At 34.4% G+C, this 22,909-nt stretch overlaps 1 protein-coding gene across 2 annotated transcripts in view; it reads right to left on the bottom strand.

Moving 5' to 3' along the window:
* Positions 1 to 369: 369 nt before the first annotated feature.
* Vha44 (V-type proton ATPase subunit Vha44) overlaps positions 370 to 22,909 on the bottom strand; it is a 67,268-nt gene continuing 44,728 nt past the window's right edge. For both annotated transcript variants that reach the window (XM_089086934.1, XM_089086935.1), the window contains exons 7-9: positions 20,613 to 20,706; positions 13,277 to 13,374; positions 370 to 710 (exon numbers count right to left, since the gene is read on the bottom strand). In XM_089086934.1, coding sequence (XP_088943060.1) covers positions 473 to 710; positions 13,277 to 13,374; positions 20,613 to 20,706 — 430 coding nt within the window. In that variant the 3' untranslated portion in view covers positions 370 to 472. The remainder of the gene's footprint in view (positions 711 to 13,276; positions 13,375 to 20,612; positions 20,707 to 22,909) is intronic.

Below are 22,909 nucleotides of genomic sequence, written 5' to 3' on the forward strand. Positions count from 1 at the left end.
ATTTAAACAATTTTCAAGCAAACCAAATTGGATATTTCAATATTTAAATTAAAAACATTTTTAACCATATTTAGATGCCATGTTTCCATAACCAGTTAGGAATAATAATTCAATTTAAACTGCTCCCTTAATAGTAGAAAACCATCATACATAAAAATGAAAATAATAAAAAGCGAGCTGACATTTAATGAAAGACACACGCATATAAAATTAAAAAACAAATAAAATAAAACAATTGAAATTATATTTACAGTTTTGGATGCAACATTTGGATGCAATGTTTCCATAATCAAACAGGATTTATTATTCCTTTAAGCTCCTCCCCCTAAAAGTAGAAACTCAACATGCCTAACAAATTAAAATAATAAAAATGAGGTGACATTTATTCGGAAACACACGCACATAAAACTTCAAAAAATAGCAACAATTAAACAACTAATATTGGATTCACAAATTGGAATGAAGTAATTATTTAAACAATTTTCGAGCTAACCAAATCCGAAGTGTCAATATTTAGCTTGAAAAATACATATGGATAATAATCCCCTGTTGAGAAGCCCATTCCAGGAATATCAACGTTGTCAGCAACAGACTGAGAACCAGTGGAATCAAGATGCGAATACATATTGTTAAGAACTTCTTTTAAACGTCTGACGTAACGACGGTTTGGATGAACAATGACAGCCTGAAAATTCACTGGGAGGCCGTACCTAAAATAATTTATTTTATATAAATCTCACTAGAACATTTATTATTGTCATTATAACATTTTCTGTGGGGTATATAGAGGCTCATTAGCAATTACTATGGTATCGTTTAAGGGTGCCAGTACACGATAATGAAGGGAGGGATGGGGCAAGGATAAAAAAAAAAATAAAGACACAAAAAAGGTACTTTCATAATCTAAGGGTGGGAGAGGTTACTCTTTCGCTTTTTTTTAATGAAAATATCAGAAAAAGGTATTTTTCGAACCCCCTTCCCCCAATTGGCACCCCTGGCATCGTCTGCTATTTACTATATCAGTACATTTACGGGCACTGGAGCTTTTGGAGAATAAAGCCTACTAACAAACTTAGGTAACAATTAAAGGAAGTTAAGTATTAATAAATTTTTAACACTAAATTAAATATTAAATTCAAGTGCTTAATACTAAATTATATTTTAAATTCTAAAATCAAATTTAGTTAATATTAAATTTTATCACTTGAAACTGTTTAAAGTTTGGAATCATGCTAATTTTTGCGACTTTGATAGAACCAACTAAATTACGGAACATGCTCAATTTTAAAATGAAGCTAACCACGTAGAGAACATTTTCGCCAAGAAGCTTTTGACTTCTTTATTTTGGGTTGCTAAACATTTAAGATATATACACAAATATGGCATTGAAAACAATCTTACTGTGATAACACTCAAAATTCTTTCAGCAAGCCTTTAAGGATTTGGGTCTATCCATAAAGACAAGGACCTATCCAGGGGAAGAGGGTGAGCAATTGGAAATTTTGTTGAATATATATATATATATATATATATATATATATATATATATATATATATATATATATATATATATATATATATATATATATATATATATATATATATATATATATATATGAATTTTTTAGAATAAAAATGTATTTACAGTGAAATACTGAAAAGAGTAGACGCCTAAAATAATTTACGTCGTGTTGATATTGGAGTTATTTCAATATGTATTTGTTAGGAAATTTTTGGGGCGTCTAACAATAATACCAACTTGGATATAAAATAATAGCCTGAAAATTTACTTGAAGCGATATAAAAACACAATATACAATATATGGAAAGTTTTGTCCAAGTTGAAATAATCCATTTTATATTAATATTCAGGTTATTGAAATATGTCTGGTAGGTAAGGAGTTTTCGGCTCATCTAACAACAGCTTGGATGTAAAATAATAGCTAGAAAATTCACTTTAAGGCCATGTAAAGTAATGTATTTTTAATGTACAGGTTAGAATAGAAATGCAAAGCTTAGTTTTAATTAACAGGTAATACAAGAATGTTACGTCCCCTTATGTACAGGAATGTAATGTATATTTAGGAATGTACATATTGGCATAAATACTTTATTATGAAACGAAATCAAGAGGTAAATATGTGCTTTTGAGGGAATGTCTGGTAGTCTAACATCACAAGGGGCACGTGCTAGAAGACAATTACTATTAATGGAAACTAACTATTTTTAATTAAATGCGTTCTAAAAGACTTGAGTAAAAAAAAAATGCTTCTGGGAATGAGTGGAAATTCTTCCGCACATCTCAAACTGAACGATTTCGAACATTTTGTTACAACTTTTTTTGGTAATTACTTTTGTTTTAAAAAGAGGAAAGTCCAATTGTTTTAGAAAATAAAACCTCTTCTAAATAACCAGACTTGTTAATAATTCTTCAATTTTTTTCTAAAATATGTCAAGAAATTTCCAATAAATTAGTTCATACTATAAGTGCAAAACGATTTCGGACATTTGCGACTGAACGATTTCGGACATTTTGTAACAATTATTTTGCTAATTGCTTTTGCTTTAAAAGAGGAAAGCCCAATTCCTTTTGAAAATAAAATCTCTTCTTAATAATTTTTCTTTTTTTCCCCCTAATATATGTCAAGAAATTTCCAATACATTGGTACATACTATAATTGCAAAATGACCTAAAATTTAAGCCTCTATTGCTTCTAACGAACAAAGAGGGGATTGAAGTTGCACTTGTGAGTAATTTTCGGATTAATACAATAGCAAATAATTAGTTATGATTAATAATTGGCTTCACGAAAACACCGAAAAATTTGCTTGCACAATGATAGATAGCCTGAGAATTCATTGGGGGACGTATTGTAAAACATCTGGTCTTACATGAACATTTCATTTTCTTAAGCATATCAAAATCGTTGATTCAAATATCAGTCAATTTCTCTATTTTTTTGGTTATTCTGGGTCTCGGACGAGGTTAGTGAAATGGGATATCTTCGGGAAGACAAGACGTTATCCTATTAATATCTACAAACCACCTTAGCTTACTTGGGAACATTGAGATCGTGTTCGCAGTAATTCAACTATAAATAAATTATCAAAGCGAGAATATATATTTATTAACTAGAATAGCACGTGAAAATAAATAAAGCACAGCTACTAAAACAATTTTCAAAGCACGTTGGCATACAAAATACAAATGAAAACGTGAGCCAATTTTTATAAGAGTAGGCTAACAATTAGGCTACCTAATTCCAATTTTGATCAATCTAACACCCTGCTAGATAATATTATTGGAGGCGGTAGGAGCAAGGTATAAACGAGTGGAAGTTAAACCTGGAAAAGAAAACCCTTCAAATCTTCGATTTAGAACAAAATTTAGGGGGGTTGCCTCTTGTTTTACATAGACCAACTGTAACCTTACAGCACTTGATTGTCTAAACGAAATTTCAAAAAAAGCTACGCAGTATGACTATATAACCCGCTTCTGTATTCGTTGAACATGGCTAAATTTTGACTCGCAAGTCGTACGCAACTCTTAGAAAGAATAAGTGTGACTCTCCAAAATAAATGAAATAATATTTAGAAATTCAACAACTGATCCTTAGTTGATAAATTAACAAATAAGTGAATACAACAGTAAATTAGGAGAATTATAAAAAGACATTCACTTGCGATTGGACGATTTTAAAAATTCAAAGGTTTTTCTAAATTTTCTTCTTAATCAATTCGAGATAGACGACCATGGATTATTGATTTTTCATTTTTCAATATTTTTCCTATTTTAAACGGAAGTACCACAAGTGAAATGGAATTGTTAGAACTTCAAGGGGATCACAGACATAAACACAATCTTAATCACCAAATGCAGTATCACAATGACAATCTTAATCATAAATCAGCCTAACCTGTAAGTGAGTTTGGAAGCTAGTGTCACAATCAAAGTATCTCAATTTCAGAAAAGCTGCTAGCAGATTACTGTTCACATCCAGCAAAACATATTGTTGTGAGTGGTAAAGGTCAAAGGTCATTGTTGTGAGTGGTAAAGGACAAAAAGAGACATTTTTAAACTGCAAATTTTATCCTCTTTTTTCATAGACATCTTCACGTTTTAAAATTCATCCCCAGTCCCCTTCCCTAATCTATGTAGCCTTAGGCTATGCACGACACAAAGAAACAATAGAAATTGTACAATTAGATTCCTTATTCATGCTCATTCTAAACAAATTAGTGGTTACTCTCCCCCTCTATATCAATATAAACCCCCCCCCTCTGATGGAAACATATACAGCCCCAATAATGTATTTGTTTGTTGTTATTTCCATTGTTTGATCTGTTGCACAACCGATTACTCTGGTTGAACTCGGAGATATCCTTTTTAGACTGAGTAATTCTGCTCAATATTGGATAAAAAAAAAACATTCTATATTAAATGAGTTAAAATTGTGAATAAAAAAAGAAGAAAACAAGAGAACGTGATTAATGAATATATACTGCTTCTTACAAAGTAAGAATTGCATTGTTTTTTATGTTAGTTTTTATACAGCCTAGAGCTATAAGATATTATGAACAGGTCGTTTGAGTAGTTCTATGAGTAGATCGTCCCCGAATGGGGTAATAGAATGTCGTATAGAAAAATTTAAGAGAAATGGGAACGTCTGGGGAGACTCTGAAGAGGGAGATTTTGAATAGACTTCAGATGGAGGCGGAGCGTGATTAGCTGTGTTGGCCTCAAGCAGCTTGGTGCTGCAGTAAGTTATTAGCATATAAGATCGTTAGGGGGGGCTGGCTATAAATGGTCACAAACGCAAACCAAACCATACAAATTGACAATCTAAAAATATTTCTTGTTTTGTTCTAGCACTGTCCTTCTGGAGTACCACTACTGTTAACCTTTACCGATGTGAGATACGGCCACAAGTTACAAAAGACCCATGCTATTTAACAGCAAACGAAAGCAGTCATGTAACAAAATTTAAGTGTATGTATGTGTTTATTTGAAGAATTTCTCCAGAAAATAAATATTTCGTAACAACCTTTATATTTATGTTGCCTCTTGTAATGAGAGAGTATTAGAATGCGGCCCATCTGTAGTGAAGCTTGCCCATCTCTGACATACAAGCTACTGAATTAAACAGTAGCCACAAGGTAAACAATAAGGCAGCAAGATGTAGGGTAAGGAAATGTCGTACGATTTAATGGACAGTTAACACCAACCGACAAGTCAACTGCGTGAGAAACATGTTTAAGTGTACAGTTAAACTGACAAAAGAGATTGGGTGTTATCCAAAACCTAACATAGAATAAGCAGCAAACATATATACAATTGACCGATATAAAGACATGACGAGTATATATACATATACTATATATATATATATATATATATATATATATATATATATATATATATATATATATATATATATATATATATATATATATATATATATAAAACCTTCATGAAAATTTGGAAAAACAATGAGTTAAGACACCTCTTAATACATACAGCTAAATAATCAATGGGTTAACGAGCCCTTCGTTTACTCTGCCTGGCGTCATGAAGATTTTCGTTGTTTCTCTGAAGACGCCGTCAATGCAATTCAAGGTCCACGTATTTTAGTCCAAAATCCATATTAATTTGATGATGTATAACATGGGTCGGCAACCCGCGGCCCGCGAGGCGTCTTGGTGCGGCCCGCAAGATCATCGCCGAACCGCACCTGACGGACCAAATTGCATACCATATGAACACACAATGGAGTAAAAGGGGGCGCCATCTAGCATTTTCGAAAAATCCGCAAACACCATCTAGCATAGTTAGTTTGATGTTCAACCACCCAGAGCAATAATTTTGGTATGTTACAATTTTTATTTTATTTTTAGTAAGCCTACCTGAAAGTTTTGGAAGTGCCCCAAAAAAAAACATTTTGCCTTTAGATTTTCTTTGTTTATTCTTTTTTAGTTCAGTAAAATTTAGTGCTTGTGGTACGAAATGAAAACCAAGTTACCTGGTCATGTTATGTTGCCATCTTGTGGCAAAATATTCCAAAGAAAAAAAAATAACGCTGGGTTTAGTAGATCGGGGTCATCTGGTATATAGTGGGACTGGAAAAAATGGTACACGCTGGGAAATATCCCAGTATGTACCAGATGATACCCATCTAAAAAATCGACCTAATCAAAAGGGCCTAATTACATTTAGGTTGTCAAAGGAGCATAGATACGAAGTCTCAGGAACAGAAAAAGGTACTAAGTATCAACTTTCAGGGAAACTAATGGGGGAGTAAAGCTAGATCGAAAGCTACAATACATCCAGGTTTTGAAAAGGGTGTATGTGCAATGTCTCAGGAAAAAAAGGGGGTGCGCTGGAACTTTCAGAGCATATTGTTGGGGATGTTGAACTAAATCAAAACACAGTATGTCCATCCAAGTTTGTTATAACGGCACATTACAACATCTTAGGAACAGATAAATGTATTAAGTTGAAACTTCAGGATCTGTTAAGGGGGATTTATAACTAAATATGGAAGTTAATAGGGCCTATCTACAATATATCTGGGATGGCTAAGGGCATTAAGGTGACACTATTAGGAGAGATTGCAGTGCATATTGAACAAAATCAAAACGCACTCAATACATGAAGGTCGTCAAAAAGGCGTATGGGCAATATCTGAGGGACAGCTGAAAGCAATAAATTGAACCTTTGAGGGCTACTACAACTACTATTTATGCAATTAGTACTATTGCTATTGTGACTTTTCAAATTATGACTGCTTTTAACTGTTTGAATTTGTGACTACTTGCAACTGCAAATACTCGTGACTGTGACTGATTGTGACTGGAACCTCAACTACTTGTAACTACAATTGCATGTAACTTTGACTGCATCAACTACTTTGCTATAGCAAACAACAAGACAATCACTCAGAACTGGAGTAATACCAAAGCGACAGGGATAAACTGGCTGGTAGGTACCGTAAAAACCAATAGGTACGCATAGTCCTATATTTTATTTCTTACTTTTGGACACCCAAGACGGCTTCTAAAAAAGAAAGATCGTTGATAAAAGAGGGATTTCTAATGAAACATGGACAAATTTATATTTTTTTTTATTGAAGAAAGAAAAACTTTTGTGTTGAATATCTCAAAAGAATATTTCCGTAGTAGAGGAATATAACCTGAAGCAACATTACGATACTGAGCTCAAAACTAAATTTGACGGTCTTTGATGTGAATCTCGAAAAAAACAAAATCATCCACTTGAAATCGTCACTCAAAAATCAGCAGAAAATCTTTAAAGTTGTGACAGACACAAGCAAATCAGCTGTACGTGCAAGCTACAAAGTGGCAGAAATAATAGCCAAGCATGGTCGCCCATTTACAGACAGTGAACTTGTCAATGAGTGTATTGACTTGTCTTAGCTTATTGCGGAGGAAGTATGCCCTGAACATGAAAAATATTTGAAAAAATTAATCTCTACTAGAACTTGCACCCGCTTCACCGAAGACTTGTGTGAATAACCGCTAACTTGTGTGAATAATTTGAGGATAAAGCGAGTCTTTTGTGTACTTCTCTCTTGTGATGGACGAAAGTACAGACGTGTAAGATACGGCACAATTCCTAATATTTGTACGAGGGATTGATGAAAATTTTCATGTATATGAGGAGTTATTTAAAATACGCGGCCTTAATGGAACTAAAAAGGAGGATTTATTTCACCACTTGGAATAAGCTCTAGTTTCATGCGGCTTCAGCTGCGATAAGTTAATCCGCATCACCACGGATGGCGTGAAAAAAATATGAGCGGTCAAAATAAAGATTTCGTTGAAAGAGTCAACAGCAAACTTCTAGAGACTGGATCTGAAGTTCGATATGCATTTCACTGTATTTTCAATCAAGAAGCATTGTGTTGCAAGGTTTTATCGTGGAGAGAAATAATGGATACTGTTATATCTGCTATTAATTTTATGAGAAAAAATGGGCTTACTCGCCGCCAGTTTAAAAAGTTTTCTGAAGATGCGAAAGCTGAATATGAAGACGTGATGTATTGCTGTGAAGTAAGCTGGCTAATCTGATGGTCATTACTTCAACGATTTTTATATTTAAAGAAAGAAACATGTAACTTCATGGAGATGAAAGGAAAGGTAAGGCCCGACATTTACAACAACCAGTGGGTAGTAGATCTTGGGCTTTTAACCGATTTGATGTTAAAAACTGATTTTAACTAACCCTCTTTACGCTAAAGTTTTTTTTAGTACTTTAAAAAAAAACGTCTTATTGTTCTATTTAAACGACCCTTGTGTTTCAAGAGTCATTCTTAAAGAATTGGGAGGCAATTCAAACTCTAGCGCAAAGAGCGAGGTGTTGAGGAGGGGGCAACACCCTTTATATACGTACTAATTTCTGTTTGTTTTAAGTTTTAATGTTGCTCATTGCTTTTAGTTGAAACAGCTTGTTTTTAGATATGTAATTTCTGTCCGTTTCTTAAACAATGCCTGAAAATACGGCTCCACCTACACGGAGAAACACTCTTCCCATGGAAATATCCTCTAGACAATTCGATCCCGGTGAAAATTTACCCAGGATGATTACTCTTAACCACTCCGCGCGTGAAATTGAGACGGAAAAGAGAAAGCAAGACACATAAAAAAATTTGGTATAAGAATTCTGGCAAATTCCCCCAGTGTATGATTTCCCCTGACAAGTTCACTCCCTGGAAACTTCCCTCCACATGCACCAGCCCCCCGTGGAAAAGCCCCCAGAAAAAAATGTGTCCCCCCACCCCACCCGAAAATGTAGGCATACATCCCAACAACAAATACTATGCGCAAACAATGGGCAAATCTATAACTTAAAGACCTTTCCCCTGAAGCTAAGGGGGGGGGGGGTTATGTTATACCCGAGGGCATATTTATTGAGCCTTTCAACTATGATGAACAAAATGGCTATAACAAAATTTTGATCCGAGTGTTTTGGGAAAAAAAGGCGGGGGAGGGAGCCTAGTTGCCCTCCAATTTTTCTGGTTACTTAAAAAGGGCACTAGAACTTTTAATTTCCGTTCTAATGAGCCCTCTCCCGATATTCTAGGATCACTGGGTCGATACGATTACCCCTGGAAAAAAAAAAACACACATCTGTGATCTTTCTTCTTGCAAAAAAATACAAAATTCAACATTTTTGCAGACAGAAGCTTGAAACCTCTAAAATAGGGTTCTCTGATACGCTGAATCTGATGGTGTGATTTTAGATCACTTGACTTTTAGGGGGCGTTTTCCTCTTTTTTTTTAGAAAATCAAGAAAATTTTCTAAGGCTCGTAGCCTTTGATTTGTCAGAAACTCTATTGTGATATTTTATCAAAAGAGTTACAAACAACAAATACATACGAAAAGGCCCATATGGAGGAGAATAGTTTAATTGAAAATATAGAAGAAAGAATTTTGAAAAATTTCAATATCAAAATAAATGATAATGATAAACAGTTTCCTTTCTTATATTGGACGATAAAATTTCACAAAAATCCACCAAAACCACGTTTTATTACTGGGGCAGCAAGGTGTCCAACCAGAATTGCGGCTACTGACCTATCTTTAATTTTAGGAGAAATTAGAAATAAATTTAAAGTATATAGTTCCGGAATTAAAAAAAATTCTAACTTTAACCCATATTGGAGTGTTAATAACTCGTTACAAATGATAGATTCTTTGGTGAATGTTTCAGCTAAAAGAGTCGAGTCATTTGATTTTAATACTTTTTATAAAAATTTGTCACTAAATTTATTATTCGAAAAACTGAAAACCGTGATAAATAAATCTTTTATTTTGTCTAATATCGGATTTTTGAAAATTGATACTTTTAATAAAAAAGCCCAATGGACGAATTTCTTTAGAAGTACTATTAATTCAAGATGTTATAGCTTGGATATGGTATGCAATTTATTGGAATTTGTTCTATTTAATACATTTATAAGATTTAATGGGAATTTATATAAGCAAACCGTAGGTATTCCTATGGGTGGGAATGCAAGTCCATTCATAGCAGACCTGTTTTTAAGTCAATTAGAATATGAATACATGATAAATAAAAACAGCCCAAGCAATCTAAATATAACCTTTCAAATAATAAAAGATATCTAGACGATCTCTTGGTAATAAATTGTGCAGAGTTTATTGAGATTTCAAAAAATATTTATCCACAAGAGTTAATTCTTGAGCCTAGCTATGGGATGGGACACTCCGACCATTTCTTAGATTTAAATATTAATATTGCAAATAATAATAAATTAGTTTTTAAATTATATAATAAAACGGATGATTTTAATTTTGAAGTAATTAATTTTCCATATCTTGAAAGTAATATACATTCAAATATTACTTATTCGGCTTATTATTCCCAATTATTTAGGTATGCAAAAATATGCAGTAATTACACAGATTTTAAAAATAGATGTAAAAAGATGAGCGAAAAACTGATCTTAAGAGGTTTTTCTGCCAAAAAAATTAGTTGGCAATTAAAAAAATTTAGTTTCATGTATCATGAACTCTTAAGTAAATATACAAAAAATTATAAAGAAATACTGACTGATATTTTAATATAGTTTCTCGTGCGCTTTTCTTTTTTTTTTTTTTTTGGATGTTTGTGTTTCTAGGGGTTTCAAACAAGCTTGGGGATATTTAAATTGGTGATTGTTTCCATATACCAATAAAATATACATCTGGACATGTCTTCATTTGTTCCAGAATGGTCTCTTTCAGTGACCTCTGGGATTTTACTATGGAAACATTGAAACACTTTTTGTATGTAATTTTTAATAGCTTGACTAGTATGCATGTATTTCACAGGTTTTACCTGACATAGGGTTACCATATAGATCTTATGGTAGAGGCGCCACCGTGCTGGGTAAAGAATGTAAAGCCTCGAAAACCGTTAAGGCCGGTGGTATTTCTTCTGATGAGCCCTAAATGGAAGGTTTTACTTGGAAATATTTTGCTAGATTTAAGGTGCTTTTGCTGGTAATTTTACAACGACTTACATTTATTGATGACAACTTTGCATGGATTTGGACTTTTCTATTTGGTTGATGGTTTGGGTATACTGTTTGGTCCTAGGTAGTTGGATGGATGTGTAAGGTGAGAGCCTCGTTCAAGTGCACATTTGTCTCAATTGCTGGATTGGGACGACAGTTTTTTTTTTTTTTTTTTTTTTTTTTTTTTTTTTTTTTTTTTTTGCCAAGTAATTACCTCTTAAACATAATATATATATGCCATTTTACCGTGAATGTCCGAAAATCGACACTCACCAGTGAATGTGCGAAATACCTTATTTTTCCTCCTTGGATTTAGTCTTTAGTCTTTAAGCTAAAAAAAAGCACAGTAAATTTACATATAAAAATTTGGTCTAAAAGAAAGTCTCCGAATCCTCTTGCAGATGATCGATACTAAATTTACACATTGTCTCTACTGTAAAGCACGGTGTCTGTATCCATGGCTGTTTCGAGGAGGGAACAGGCTTACCCGCTTTGACTCCCCCCTAAAAGTTTTGTCCAACTCTTGAAAAGAAATAAAGTACATGTAATACGAGCCCGCAATAAGTTTTTTTGTACGCCCCCGCCCTCAAAAAAATCTAATACTCTGTAAAACCTTTAACATCTTACATATATAACCTTCATTGCTCTGTGTAGACCCTACAAGCCTGTCCGTCCCCTGATCGCTTGCAATGCAGGAGGCCCAATAACAAATACGGTGCGGCTAAACCAAAACAACTTTTTTTCTTATAAGTTATATGTTTTGATTTTGGGAGGCCCAACTTAGATTTATTTAAGCTTAGCCTATCCACAACGAATTCCTGAGTACTGTGCTGGGGCGATCTGTTTTCTATTGCTTGTGTTCTCCTGATATCGGGGTTGAAACCCAGCATCATACATTATTAGGGAGGCGGACCTCACCCGTCCACACCATTAGATCCCAATTATACAATCGAGGGCAAAACAAACCAAAATCACAAATTACTACCAAAATTGGCCGTAGTTGTGCAAAAAGCATTCAGCACTTAGAATTAGGGAGGATTAAATTTCCATAGCTATAAAAAATACATCTAATTTAATATGTTAACTCAATTATGCTGATTGTTTTCTAATAAAATTTTGAGCACATGTTGGCATACAATTACATCTTTTTTTTTGTTTTTTTTTTTTTTTAACAGAGTTTTGGTATTTGGCAATAGAAAATTTTATACTATTTATTATACCATATTCATATTCAGCCATTAATTTTATTATACATGTCATTAATATATATTAATTTTATTATACATGTCATTATACATGTCATTAATTTTATTTGCCAATTGCATGTATCAGAAATTCGTTCAATAAACTTCAATGTAAAAAAAATAATGTAACCAATTCCATTGAGTCTTTTATCGATTCACAAGCAATTACACTCTTCAACTAATACATTTCAAAATCAAAAGGTCTGAAACATCAGCTTTACTTGCGTAAATCTTTCTTATATCTTATATAACATATAAAGCAATCCCTAAATATGCAAAATGCAGCAGTTTCCCACTAAAATAATGCTAGGTTCTAAATTATGTAAACTTGTTAATGCTATTACCAAATTTCTAGAACAAACATATTACTGGTTCAGTCGTCAAAAATAAATAAATAAATAAATAAAAACAGGACTGAAAACGCGTACAGATCAAACCATAGACCAGTTTTCAGCTAACGTAAAACAACATTTTTTGAAATTTTGGATGATTATAATCACCCAAAGGCGTTAAACATCAGACTAACTCGAAATCTACCAGATATAGATAGGAAATTGTCACCCAGAGATTTAAGTTATTGGTCCCGTTTTACTATTGGTCAATTTATTGCGAATTCTTAATTTTTAAAGTTATCCAACGGTAAACTAACTAACCACGAAAAGTTGAAAACAAAATCCGAATCTTTGGAAATAATCCCAGGAAATTTATATTTAACAGCAGCAATGATCGATTAGCCAGAGTTGACCCAGCTCTGAATGAAAACCCAGTCTGGGAAAGGTGTAAACAGGAAGGGTGTGCGAAAGCATAGGATGGCTGCCCCCTCCCCCCATTGCACTTCCTGGCTGAAGAGAAATGAAACGGAGATCAGCACCCCCAGTAGGGACTATAAAGCCTAGTGTCGCATTCTTTAACTTTTTTATGTTCGGCAACAAGCCTCAAAGGCCTTCAGATTTTGAAGGAGTCTTTTATAGCTTTTAAAGGACAAATGGCCTTACCTCAGAACTGATTCCACAAAAACTCTCAAAGCCTTCACATGAATCCATGCTGTAAATGATTCGCTGAAGTTGATTTTCAGCCAGCGAATCAGGTGTCCCTAAAACAAAAAATTATATAAAGAATCTTCTTAAAAGTAATAAAACTTTTCTTTCTTTCGCAGGAAAACACAAATCTTGGAAAGGTAGCGGGGAAACTTGTTTGTACCCAAGAGAGACTATGTGTGTTGTTCTCTCAGAATACTACAATTTGCGAATGATTTGCTATATTTAATCTGTTTTATGGAGGCCCCCCCCAGATAAACCCCTACGTCTTAGGGGATATTAGGCTAGAGAGCCAACGGTCATCACTCGGCTTCAAACCGTTGAAATATCCTGGGAAACTAAAGACTGGCAACGTATTTGTGTAAGTTTAAAGGCTACAAGGCAGTAAAGCAACAATGTTACGCCAAGCTGAAAATTAGTTGACTGCAGCTCAGACATGTCGTAACAAGCTTACATTTACAAAAAGAAAAGAACTGAAGCCAAATTGGTCTGCTACTACTACAGCCTCTATTAAGAACTAACAACTCATTAAAGCACCCCGCCGCCGGAGACCAACAGAGCTGCAGCCCCCCCCCCCCGCTACATCGTAGGGATCAGCTAATACACACCAACTGATCAATCATGACAAAAAATAAAGGAATTAATTCTAGCTTAGAAACAGTTCTTTTTTTTCTTGTTTTTCACCGGCCTTGGACCCATCTCTTAGCAAAATATTTCAATTAGTTTTCCATATGTATATACACATATTTCATATGTTCATAGATATTGCAAAAATAACAAAACACCAAAGGCAGGCCAGGATAACTTCGAAAATGAGCAAACGAGACGTTCGAGACGTTCGACATAAGTTCTATAAAATTTGGAAATATTCCAGTTAATTTAGAGCTAATTTAGAGTTAAGTTAACATAGAATTAACTAGAAGAACTGCCTAATTAGAATAAACATAATTATATAGTCAATTAAATCAAATAAAAGTAATTGACATGATAGTTTTAACTACAACGCCTTAAAACTTATGTCTCATGCCCTTGACAGGAGTAGATAAAACAAGACGAGTATCCTACTCGGAAGAGTAACCAGGAAGGGTAAGCATACTCAAAAGGCATGCATATCTGTATAGGAACCTAAATACTATGACAGAAATTTTTAAGAACAGCATATTTTGATAAAAGGCCAGGATCCTGGGTCCCTTTTTATTTCCTTTTCTTTTTCCCTCCCTCTATGTCAGCGTTCCCGGCCATTGGCCAGTCTCTATCTTATGAATCATTATTTTAGGTTATCTGGAGTGCTGTTTTCTGTTGTATGGACTAGCCATAGCAATTACCTTACCTACTTGTCAAGAATATGCACGAGAGACGAAAAGAAAAGAGAAAAAAGACAAACAGAAAAGAGAAAAAGTAAATATTCGTAGAAAAGAAAAAAAAAGAAAAAGACCGTGACGAAACATCTACAGACGAGCATATATTGTCTTTTCAATGTTAAAACTATTAAATTCCATATATTAGTCCCACCTCGAAAAATATCGAATGTACTTGATTGTGGCTTAAACAAATTTCAGAGAGAAAAAAAACTAATCAAAACTGGAGCCAAATCAAGCACGCAAGCAGGGTGGGTTCCTACGAACCCATGCCCTGATATTTATAAATGCAGGATTTTGTTCTGTTTCTCCTTTATGTACTATTATTTTCCGTATATTACGCCTAATCTGCCTCTGGAAACGCTCCGAAATAAATTCCTACATATATAATGGAACGATATAACCCATGCTGTAATTGTTTTGTTTTCACGAAAATTCCCACCCACGAAAAAATTTCTTCCCATGAAAAATCATGATTTTTCTCGTGGATAACACCCATGCTGTAATTGTTTTTTTTTTTTTTTTTTTTTTTTTTTTTTAATCCTTACTGGATTGATGAGTTTTCTACCCATGCAAATAAAGTTTTACCATCCCTAACAAATAAATATTCCCACCCTGACGAAGAGCAACACTTAGCCTTTTTAACCTCCATAGAAGTCAAGGCTATAAAAGTACCAAGCCTTTCCACTAGCTCGTAATCGACATCAAATTTACTCAAGTGTTAAGTTTATAGCGAATACCTACAAGTTGTTATTTTGAGAGGCGAAAAGCTAGAACTGGTACTCTAACGTAATGATCTATTTTCAACAAGGCATGATCTATAAACACACCCTAATATTTACTCTAAGTGCTTCACGAACATTTAAGATGTATAATCTTTTTTATAGCTGTATAATTTTCTATCAGAGTATGTAATAAAGCATTAAAATATACTCTATTAAAAAGACTTCTAACTTTATTAATTATGTAAGTTCACTAATATGAAGGTGAATAAATAATGACCAATAAGATGAGCTAGGTTGGTAGGAATGGCCATTGAAAATTAAAAATAATTGGACTAGGCGAGTATTACGGCTAGGGGGCGTAGATTTGCTATAGGGCAGGGGGGCAGCTGCCTCCCCCCAGACCCCAGTTTGCCACTTCGGCTGAAATTTAATTTCTTCAAAAATCTTGTCAAAACTAAGATAAGCCTCAATAATTCAAGCATCTACAGAAACATGTCAGTTTCCTTTAGTGTAATTTTGCCTCTATGGTACTATATGGCTTTTTTTCAGTTTTCACTGTCATTGTCGCTTGATTTGAAAAAAATGGCTCCAAAATTGCCTCCCTCCCCCAGGATTTTGACAAAATTAGGCCACTAGTTGCGGTGAGGACACAGTCCAGCACAAAGTAAAACGAAAAAAAAATTTTAGAACAACCCTTTTCTTTTTTGTATATACCAAGATTCGTGGAATACCATTAATTTTATGATGGTATGCCAGTATCAAAGACTTTTCATTACTAGACGCCAAATGGCATCATTTTAAGCAATCTTCATGCGTCTTTTCTCCGTGAATAGCAAATAGAATCCCTCCTATTATAAATTCAAGCAAAATTTAAGAGAAACCACACATTTATGCTTTTAAATTCTCCATTATTTGTACTTATTATATACTTGTTGTCAAGGGAAACCTAGACTTTTTTTAAAGCAATGCCAACGAAATTAAAATCTAGTAAAATAAAGAATCTTCTGCTATTTGCCTTCGGAATTTGAAAATTGTTAGATCCCCAGATGTATGAGTACAACCGATCAGAATTCCCCAGAAACAACACTACTTTATAAGATAAAAGGCAGTCAGTGATCTCATATTTGTTCACAATAAAAATGATGGTACCCTTCAAAAGTGTCTGTACCTGCACCTTCATATGTATTTTCCTTATGAATGGCAAACAGAATCTCATCTATTATAAGTTCCAACAAATATGCAAGAGAACTTAGAAATTTATACTTTTAAATTCTCCATTGTTTGTAGGTATTTTGTGCTTGTTGTCAAGGGGAAACCTAGATTTCTTCTTCTTTCTTTTTTTATCAAATATTGTCACCGAAACTAAAGTGTACTAAATAAGGTCTTATGCCGCTTGTCTTCGGAATTTGAAATTTGTCAGATGCAGGAATGCGCTCGATTAATCGACTAATTGTGTGATTGGAATTAATTCTGCGTTTTCAATTAAAATATAACTGAATTGCAATTGTGCGTTTCTTGCAATTAATTTCAGAAATGTGCCAACCAAACACAATTCACCGAAAGATGTTGTCACTGTTGTTACTGCTGTACTTCGTTACTGAGGAAGAGGTGATAGAAATCATGACCAAGGAGGATCAACAAAGCTTAGTAGCTTTGACCGTACATTGCACCTCGATACAGGGAATAGATTCAAAGAAGCTGATGGCAATACTTCAGCCATGGCCATGGCCTTGTCAGTTTTTTTAGAAGTAGTCACATAGTAGCCAACCCTTTCCAGGGGCACGGTTTCACTCTAGCCACAACTGAGCACGCTGAAACTCACAGCTAGTGAGCCCCTGTTATTCTTCAAAAAGCATGTCAAAAGTGTGAATATAACCGACTTCAAACGGATGCTACTACAAGAGCTAGTGTCATTACTTGACCCATTGAACAGACGACAGTTTGAGTTCAATCCGAAAGAGGTGTCACATCATCTATATTTATCTCATCAATCAGCCAAACCCCACCAACAGTGTAGTTGGAGCAGAGAGAAACCCTTCCCTCCTGCAAACTGCTTCTGAATCTGTGACGGTAAAAAAAACAGAGATGCGAAACAGAAAGAGATCAGTACCCATGGGGCAAGGACACAAACACATTGGTCTGCTGTGAAGAAAACATAGACCAATTGAAAGATAAATAGATTTATTATAATCAGAGGAAGGCCATACAACACAGTATTCAAAAATTCAAATCACAGTACAGTAACGTAAGTCAACTCTCCCCTCCCGGGAAAAACAACAACAACAACGAAAAAAGCACGAACTTGCATTACTTTCCTTTCCTTTCATCATGCACACAGTTTTCTTTTTATAATAAACCTAAATAGGTCACACAACACAGTATTCTATAATACTTAGCACAAAAAATAACATAAATGACAATCATCCCCACCCCCCCACCCCACCCCATCCCTAAAAAAAATATGTTACTCTCCTTTCTTTACCATTTCATTAGCATATTTACAAACCAGGATGAATATCCTTTTTAAAGTCGTCTGCAGGATACCCGTGAACTCAAGGGTATCACCTTAAAAATATATATATATATATCTCTGGGACAAGAATAATTCGTATCTGAGGCCACCCTTTATCTTTCTTTCTTTCTTTTTTTAATGGTAGACAATTCGCTCGAATACGAAACCGTGTCACTAATATCTCGGGCGTTAAATCTAATTAAAATTTTATTCGACACCGTAAACCTCTTTAACCTGGAAATAAAACTTCAACGTCTCTGACCTCCTTAGTCCCCGGATCCAAACCTCGATTTCCTGGTCTTCCATTCTACTTCTAAATCAAGGCAAGAGCGATTCGTTCTTCTCTGGCGGACCTAGGCTCCTCATTCTAAATATAAGATAGTCCTGCTCCATCAGATAAGGTTTTTATTCGATACGGCCATGATCTTTTCCGTTTCGACCATAGCATTTCCAAATAAGCTGCATTTGCTAACCTATTATCCTGCAGGCTAACAACCCTTACCCAGTACCGTATCATTTGCGCCAGTTTACTTAAGCTAGGTCTCCTTTTACAGACTGATTATGTGTCGTTAAGTGGACACCAATTATCCAACTTCGGCATCTTTAGGAGAGAAAAAATGATTGAAAATCTCGGCATCGAGAAGGCGTCCAGCATTGCAGGGAAGATTTGGTTCCACAGAGAACGTATTTAACCACAATTTTTTTTTAAAACCTTGTGATTTTGAAGCGCAACTTTTGACACGTTTGCAATTTATTTTTACCACTTTGAATTGAATGAATTTGTACTCGAATTCAAAATCTTTGTGATCGAATCAAAATTGCTTGAAAAAAATTCTAGAAGCCAATAATTGAATTGTATTTGCTTGGTAATGACAAGTTTAATTGCTGAATTTACCAATCCAAGTGACCTGTCACTTGGACATCCTGGCCGGATGTATGGGGGGTTAGCCCACACAACCGATCAGAATTATCCAGACACAAAAATTGAAAAGTACTAATGCCCTTTTTAATAGTCAAAAGTGAATGGAGGGCAATAATTCCCCCCCCCGCTCATCAATTCCCAAAACACATCTAATCAAAATTTTGAGATATCCATTTTGTTCACCGTAGTTGAAAGGTCTGGAAATTGTGTCTTTGAGGATGACAACCCCCCCCCCCCACAGCCCTCAGCGACTGCTTCCTAAGATAAAGAGCAGTTAATGATCCTATATATATTAACAACAAAGATGGTATTACCCTTCAAAAGGGTCTGAGGCCAGCACCAGCGCCCTTATGCATCTTTTCTTTATGAGTGGTATACAAAATCCACTTATTAAAAATTGAAGCAAAATGCAAGAATATACACATTTATGCTTTAAAATTCTCTGAAACAATTTATATGTGATTAGACCAGAAATAATTTGATCTAAAACAAGTAAATCAAATGGAGAAGCATCTCTTCCTTTAAGTCCAAGTTACAGCTGTAGGCTTGTCACAGAATCACATTTTTTACGGCAACATAAATCTGAACTGATCATTAAGAATCTATGGTCGTTAGGTAGATGCGCCATTTTACAATATGTTAATTAAAAAAAAACGATACATGAATGCACCGCAAAGAAGTGCAACGCCAATTTATGTTGAAGGTAAAAGCAGAGTAACAGTTTTTGTTTTGAAAAAAGCTTGAGGGGGGTTGAAAGGGGGATGACTCCAACTCTATTAAGCAAAAATTTACGAACCTCGGATTCCGACTCAACAGCCCTGTTTTATAGCTTCATTTAACCAGATTTTGTAAGTTATAACCAATTCCGACTCCATGCAGCAAAATTTAGTAATCTCCGACTCGGACTCCAAGAATCCGACTCCGCAGCCCTGTCAAAAGCTTTCCTCTATAGATCGGTAACGTTTCAAGAAATTACTGCATGTCTCCTTTTTTATCTTTGCAATAATTGTACAGAACTTGTTTTATTAGAGGGGGGATATGATCACGAAAACAAACAATGACCAATAAACATGACATGACGACAGACAAAAAATTGCTTAATAGCTAGGTATACATTATGGTCTCATCAGCTTTCCTCTACAGATTGGCAGCGTTCACAAGATTACTACATGTCTATTGGAGGGGATAAAACCACGATGACAAATAATGACCAATAAACAGAACACGACGACATGACAGAAACGGCAACAGACAAAAAATTGCTTAATAGCTAGGTGCACATTATGGTGTCAACAGCTTTCCTCTAAATATTGGTAACGTCAACAAAATCACTGAATGTCTTCTTTTATTTATCTGTGTTTGAATGACAATATTTGACTACAGTCCATTTCCCATTCAATCGTCCATGTAATATAGTAACGTAATACAATAGTTGTACAGAACTTGTTATATGGGAGAGGATGTATTTTGACCAGAGTGCTTATTTCGACAAATTCACGATGTAAACAAAATGAAAAATAATAACACATTATTTTGCTACAACAGAAAAGGGAAAATCTTCAATGTTATTCACTTTTCATAAATCCTTCAATCATCATGCTTAAATGGGTATTGTTTAACGGAAATATTAAGTTTAATGGGTAAGTAACGGGTTATCACGCCTAAAATGGGGGTATAATGAAGCATAGCTGAGAGAATCTGTAACTCGTTATCTTCGGTCTTTTCTTTTGACCTAGACAATTAAGTTAAACAAAAGCATTCCAGAAGGAGTACTTACATAATGCTTTTTCTTATCATTCATAAGCTTAGTCAGTTCATTCTTTCCAGCAGCAATAGTCTCTTCATCATAGGAAAATTCTCTAACAATAAACCTAAAATGTATTAATATACATTTAAATAGAACAATAGCTGATTAATAAATAATTGATTTATAACCAACCAATTAATACAAAATTGATCATAAAAGATCTAAAGCCGAACTGACCAGCCATGACAAAAAACAAAGAAATGAATATAAAGACGACAAACGGGTCTATGGCCAGTAGACGAAAAAGAAGAGAAACAAAACAAAATCAAACGAATATTTCGCTCCTATGCAACAAGGCGTCTTCAGTGTAGAAAAACAAACAAACAACAGAAGCACGAAGAACAATAGGGAAATCTGTTTGCAAGACAGTGGAGATAATTTGAATGAATATTTTATCCCTTTGTTCAAGGGTTGTCCTCAGCAAGAAAAAAATATATGAAAGAAATAGGACTTACGAAAACTTGTGATAAATCAAACAAAAAATTTAAATATTTTCAAAGCAGTCCCAGCATCCTTACGTAAGCGATGTTTAACAAGGACTGATAAAACGTAGATTAAAAAAGGGTGATTCATTAAGATGAAAGGAAAATAATTTAGAAACACGTTCTTATTGCTAATCCAGCCTTTTTGGCAGCTAACCTCAAAGGTCTTGAGGTTAAAAAAGAGGATGGCCCATGGACATAGGGCCGAATTATTCATTCAAATTATCTCCACTGTCTTGCACAAAGATTTTCCTATTGTTCTTCGTGCTTTTGTTGTTCGTTATGGAAAGGCAGTGTGGTCTTCGTCGCTATTTAAAAAAAAGAAAAAAAAAGGAAAAACTAGAGACTAAAACTAAAAAATATAACTAAAAAATATACATATAAAACTAAAATGGATAAACATAAAATATATAATATACAATTACTTACTTTTACACGTGGACAGCTACATTCATGAAACCACAAAAGTTATTGAGCTTGGTCAAATGGATAATAGAAATGTGAGGAAATATGTTAGTGCGGTGATCCAACACAGAGAAAGCTTTTTGAAAAATAGACAGTCGAAAGAAATACAAGACAAGATTTTTTATTGACAAAATACATGATAAACAATCTGAACTGGTCGACGGGGAACAGGGCTCGATGTGTCGGCCATAAACAAAGATAAGAAAATACCGAAATAACAAAGAAAGGATACCAATAAAAAAAAAATACAAGGTAGGAGATAACAGAGGAGGCCACCCCAGCGAGAGAACACCACAACAAAATTCATACTAATATCTATTATTCATCAATCCCAACAGCCAGACAAAGAACCATTTATGAAATATTTTCAAAGAAAATCGGCTCTTGAAACTTGGGAAAATTTCTACTACACTAAGTTTATTTACAACATGAGGAATCTGGTATCTGATTGAGAACGTAGCTCTTTCTGATTTAATTGGGAAAGGTGATACTTCTTGGAGCGGACGTGGTAGGCAGATGAAATGGGAGTCTCAATTATAATAATTACTCAATTATATACATAATGGTGGCTGAGGTGTTGTTTTTTTTAGCATTTCTTTTCTTTTTGTAATCTTGGCCCAAATGTCGAAAACATCATACCGTATTATATTTCCCGAAAACACCATACTGCCTATGAGATAAATCTACGCAAAAAAGTCTATCAATTTCTTTTTACTGACATACACTACGAAATTCAATAGTAGAGGAGAAGTTGAGAAGTTGAGAAGTTGCATAATCAATTTCTCCAACTAGCATGAGAATTCGGTACAAGTATAAGCTGCTCTCTGTAGTCGTGTGGTTGGAATAAAGTCACATACAAGTACAACCACCTTCACAATAACCAGTATAGTCACTATTGTGAATAGTCACATTCATTTTTTTTTAATACGTAGTAATCAAACCGTAGTAATTGCAGTCCGAGACAACTGGTTTCTTTTCCCTTATTAGCCTAAGCCATTATTTTCTTGGGTTTTGATTAATCGAAATTCCATTTTATCTGAAGGACAAAAATATTTTAAAGACAGAATTTGAATATTTTCATTAAAGTGGATTTACGACACAGAGATTCACTTTAATTTGGGCTAAAGTCGACAAGACCAACATTGTTGATTTTCTTTAGTCAAAGGCAAGCTCTTTAGTCAGTTTAGAATTCTCGGTTGTCCCATCACCTGGTGCTAACCCTGCAAAATCTGGGTTTCGAAGATCAGTGGTGACCTAGAGTTTACCAAAAGCTAGTGATAGCTAAAGAAATGGCTGTTTTTCGCCAAACCTCCCACTCTA

This window comes from Artemia sp. Qi Xiang Cuo, chromosome 3 (genome assembly GCF_049724085.1).
Source record: "Artemia sp. Qi Xiang Cuo chromosome 3, ASM4972408v1, whole genome shotgun sequence".
NCBI lineage: Eukaryota > Metazoa > Arthropoda > Branchiopoda > Anostraca > Artemiidae > Artemia > Artemia sp. Qi Xiang Cuo.